Here is a 5000-nt window from a genome sequence, read left to right on the forward strand (position 1 = left end):
TTCTCTTTAATCTTTCTATTTTTCGTCATTAAAATTCTCCTCAATTATTCTTTCTCTTTTCATAGTCCTTAGATTTTTTAAGGAATTTAATACAGTACTTTTAGAGCGAAATATTCTATTATTTATTTATTTATTTTGTCTCTATTTCTCTCCTTTCTTGTTTTATTCTTTTCTCTACTCTTTGTCTTCCTTTTATTGTCATTTTCTATTCTTCTATTCAAGGAAAATATTTCGAAAATTACAGCAGAAAGGAAAGAAAAGAGAAAGAATAAAAAAGAAATTCAAAGTAAAGAAAGAGAAACAGAAAAATAAAAAAAGAAAAGGAAGGGGATGAAGAGAGGAACAGAAGAAGAAGGAGTTAAAGAAGATGAAAATTAAGGCAAGAAGGAAGAAAAAGAACGAAAGAAGAAGAGGAAGAAGGAGAAAAGGAAGAAGAAAAGAATCTGACGCAGAAGAGAAGAAATAGAAGGAGAAAAAGAAAAAGGGAGGAGGATGATAACGATGACAAACCAAAAAAAAAAGAAAAGAAATAGATAAATAAATACGAAGAATCTGTAAAAAAAACAAAAACAAAAACAAAAACGAAAAGGACAAGGAACAATAAGGAAAGAAAGAAGGACCATAAAAACAAGACAAACAAATCAACAACAACAACAATAGCGCTTATGCAAGGCTCGGGTCACGTGAATGACCTCTTGGGCTTGAACAGACATCTCCAGAGCTACTAAGGAACCGAGAGGTTTCAAATGACGTCATTCTTGTTCTCGGTGACGTCACTGATAAATCAAATCAAAGTGACTCTCGCTTACCTGATGTGTGTCACGTTACATATATGCATTTATACACACACACACACACACACACACACACACACACACACACACACACACACACACAGAAATTAACTTACGCAACGTGAATCTCAACAAGTTTCATAGATCATTCCATTTAAAAAAAAAAACAAAAAAAAAAAAAACAATCCATCACTTTCAAAATAACAAACAAAACCAAACAAAAGGGGACAGATAATTAAAAAAACAAAAAAACGAAGAGGGAACAGAAGCATCGACAAAAGAGAAGATGGGGAAAAGAGTAGACGCCGATAATCAATGGGATCTTTGTTGCCTGCTCTCCCTAACCCATTGGCGGGAGAAAACAAAGTCTTTATTGATTACTATGAAGCGGTGCTGGTTCTTATGGGGGAGGGGGGTAGGAGGGGGAGAGAGGGGGGAGATGGATGTGGAGGGGGGGAGGGATGTGGAGGGGGGGTAGGAGGGGGGGAGAGGGGGAGAGGGATGTGGAGGGTGGGTGGAGGAGAGAGAGTAAGGAATAGGGGGAGGTGGAGAGAAGGTAAGGAAGGGGGGGATCGAAGGGGGCCGGAGTGAGAGGTATGGGGGAGGGGGAGGAGGGGGAAGAGACAAGGGAAGGCAAAAAAGGTGAAGAAGTGACTAATGGGGTTCACGGTAAGGGAGCATAAGGTAACACACTTCTTTCTATAGCGGGGCATAAGGGCATAAGTGCATGCAGACTAAAACACACTTAAACACACACAGACAGACTAACACACATACACACACACAAACACACACACACATACACATACACAACCACACACATACACACACGCACACAACCACACACACACACACACACGCACACAACCACACACGCACACTCAAACACAACCACACACGTACACACCCACACACACACACACCCACACACACTCACACACACACACGCAAACACAACCACACACGCACACACACGCACACAAACACAACCACACACGCACACACACACACACACTAACACAACCACACACGTACACACACACACACAAACACAAACGAACACACACATCCATAACTTACACATAACGCATATAAGATCTCTTCATTCAGCTAGTAAGTTTCCCAATACTATTTGTTCACCCTGAGGTCGACAAAACAAAAGTGAAAAAGAGACAGAAGAAGAAGAAGATGAAGAATGAATAGATAGCGGAATGAGTTGCATTGTGTCACTGATGGCGGTGACCTCGTCCAATCTCGCCTGCATCCGGTTTACTCAATGTTGCAAAGCGTTCTTTTTTCAACTGGCGATGTTTTCTTTTCTGTCTTTTTTTTTTCTTTTTTTTTTTAATAAATTTCTTCCTTTATTAGTTGTCTGTTTTTCTCTTTGCCTCTGTTTGTTTTTTGTCTATTTATTTTTCTCCTCTCTCTCTCTCTCTCTCTCTCTCTCTCTCTCTCTCTCTCTCTCTCTGCTGATCTGCTTCTCATTCTCTTTCTGTCTCTCTGTTACTCTCTCACACTCTGTCTCTCTATTTTTCTGTCTATATGTCCGTCTGTCTGTCTGTCTGTCTGCCTCTCTATCTCTCTCTCTCTCTCTCTCTCTATCTCCCTCTCTCTCTATTTCTTTCTCTCCATCTCTTTTTCAATCTCTGTCCCTGTCTCTGTCTATTTCACTCTCTTTATATATCTCCTGCATTGCTATATCTCAAGATCTAATGATTTGATTATTCCTCTCTCTTCTTATTCCCTTTCTTTAAATCCCACGCATATTTCCCCTATCCTCCTTCCTCATCTCTTCCATTTCCTTTTATTTCTTCCCATTCTCTATCTCTTTTTCTCTCCGGATCGTTCATACTGAGCGAGAAATAAAGGGTGATAGCGTATTGATTTGGAATAAAGGAGATTCTTAAAGGGAAATTAAATAAAAAATGGATTCGCAGCATCGTTAATATAGATATTATTGTATTTTGTTTTCGTTATGATCATTATCATTGATTAGATTTTTTATGATATCATATTATTTTCTATTATTGCCAAGACTAGTTTTTAATATTAATTCCTTTATTCATATTATCTCTATTAATATCGTCTTTATTATTACCAGCTTTATTAATAGTATCATTTTTTATTATTGATATCATCTTTGTAATCAATATTAATTTTGTTTTCATTGATATTACCATTATCATTGTCATCATTATCCTTATCATCATCATCATTATCCCCACCATCAAGATTAGCATCATTACACCCATAATTATAAACACCTCCGATGTAATTATCTTCCTTTCATCACGAGTAACAGCTATTCATCACCAGTCATCACCTTCATCACCAATCACAAACAATCGCCACCTCTAATAGTTTAATTCCTCTTCCTCCTCCATCTTCTCCACCTCTGTCCTCCTCGTCCTCCTCCACCTTTTCCTTCTCCTCCTCCACCTCTTTCCTCTTCCTCCTCCTCCACCTCCTCTCTCCTCGTCCTCCTCCACCTCTATCCTCCTGTTCCATTTCCTCCTCCTCCTCCTCCACTTCGTTCCTTCTCCTCCGCCTCCCTCTCCCTTCCTACTCCACCTTCTCCATCTCTTTCTTCTTCCTCCACCATCTCCACCACCTCCCTCCTCCACCTCCTTCCTCCTTCTCCTCCACCTCCTTATCCCTCCTTCATCTCCTCCTCCACCTCCTCCCACCTCCTTCTACCACCTAACTTCCCCTCTTTCCTCCTTCCACATCCTCCACCTCCTCCACCTCCTCCTACCTCCTTCTACCTCCTAACTACCACTCTTTCCTCCACCTCCTTCCTTCTCCACCTCCTTCCACCTCCTCCCACCTCCTTCTACCTCCTAACTTCCCCTCCTTCCACCTCCAACCCCACCTCCTCCTCCACCTCCACCTCCTCCCACCTCCTCCCCCTCCTTCCTTCTGCAGACTCTCCGCGCCCGTGTCTTCGGCTCTGCCAGTCTGCTCGGCGCCGCAGAGAACGAATGGCTCGGTCAGTCCTTCTGCTTCCACGAGCCGGAGAAGCCCCTTGGCTATGCCCTCAAGGTCACCAAGAACACCACGAAGGGCCTGGCCATGTGCGTGCAGGGGTACATCCTCAAGCACTTGCTCTTCAGCCGTCGGGGGCCCAGGGTCGTTGCTGATCCTGCCAGGTGAGATGTGTGTGTGTGTGTGTGTGTGTGTTTGTGTGTGTGTTTGTGTTTGTTTGTGTGTGTTTGTGTGTTTGTGTTTGTGTGTGTGTTTGTGTGTGTGTGTGTTTGTGTGTGTGTTTGTGTGTGTGTGTTTGTGTTTATGTGTGTGTGTGTGTGTGTGTGTGTGTGTGTGTCTGTGTTTGTGTGTGTGTGTGTTTGTGTTCAAGATATTTTAAGATTTCAGAGCGAGAGCAAAATTGACATTAAAGACTAAGGAAAGCTAATAAAGATTAAGGGAAAACTTATCGTTCTCTTTCTTTTTTCTATCTCTATCTTCCTTATCCCACTTCTTTCCTCTTCTTTCCTCCTCTTCCTTCCTCTCCTCTCCTTTCCTCACCTCTTCCCACATCCTCCCACCTCTTCCCTCCCCCTCCCTCCTCCTCCCTCCTCTTCCCTCCTCTCCCCTCCTCTCCCCTCCTCTTCTCACCCCCTCTCTCCTCCTCCCTCCTCTTCCCTCCTCTCCCCTCCTCTCCCCTCCTATTCTCACCCCCTCCCTCCCCCTCCCTCCTCTTCCCTCCTCTCCCCTCCTCTTCCCTCCTCTTCCCTCCTCTCCGCAGCCTCTTGAAAGCGTCCGCGAAGAGCCAAGAGGACTGCCTCGTGGGCGCCCTCAGTGACATCCTGTGGAAGGTGGGCGACAGGCAGCGCGCCGTCCTGTGTCTCACCCAAGATGAGGTTCACGTGAACGACTCCCAGCTGTACAGGGGCGACGGGTGCACGGAGAGGGTGAGGCGGTCTACTGATCTGTCTGTCTGTCTGTCTAGCTTACGTATGTTTACGTATGTGTATGTGTATGTATATGTATATGTATAAATACATGTAGATATACATATACATACACACACACACACACACACACACACACACATATATATATATATATATATACATATATATATGTATATATATATGTATATATATAAATATATATATATATATATAAATATATATATATATATATACATATATATATATATATACATATATATATATATATATATGCATATATACATGTGTGTAT

The 5000-nt window shown here is 42.5% G+C and overlaps 1 protein-coding gene across 1 annotated transcript in view; it reads left to right on the forward strand.

The window, feature by feature from the left end:
* LOC125040454 (inactive ubiquitin carboxyl-terminal hydrolase MINDY-4B-like) overlaps positions 1-5000 on the forward strand; it is an 18211-nt gene that overhangs the window by 3744 nt on the left and 9467 nt on the right. Inside the window, exons 3-4 of the mRNA XM_047635006.1 lie at positions 3720-3943; positions 4540-4705. Coding sequence (XP_047490962.1) covers positions 3720-3943; positions 4540-4705 — 390 coding nt within the window. The remainder of the gene's footprint in view (positions 1-3719; positions 3944-4539; positions 4706-5000) is intronic.

This window comes from Penaeus chinensis, chromosome 29 (genome assembly GCF_019202785.1).
Source record: "Penaeus chinensis breed Huanghai No. 1 chromosome 29, ASM1920278v2, whole genome shotgun sequence".
In the NCBI taxonomy this organism is placed as follows: domain Eukaryota; kingdom Metazoa; phylum Arthropoda; class Malacostraca; order Decapoda; family Penaeidae; genus Penaeus; species Penaeus chinensis.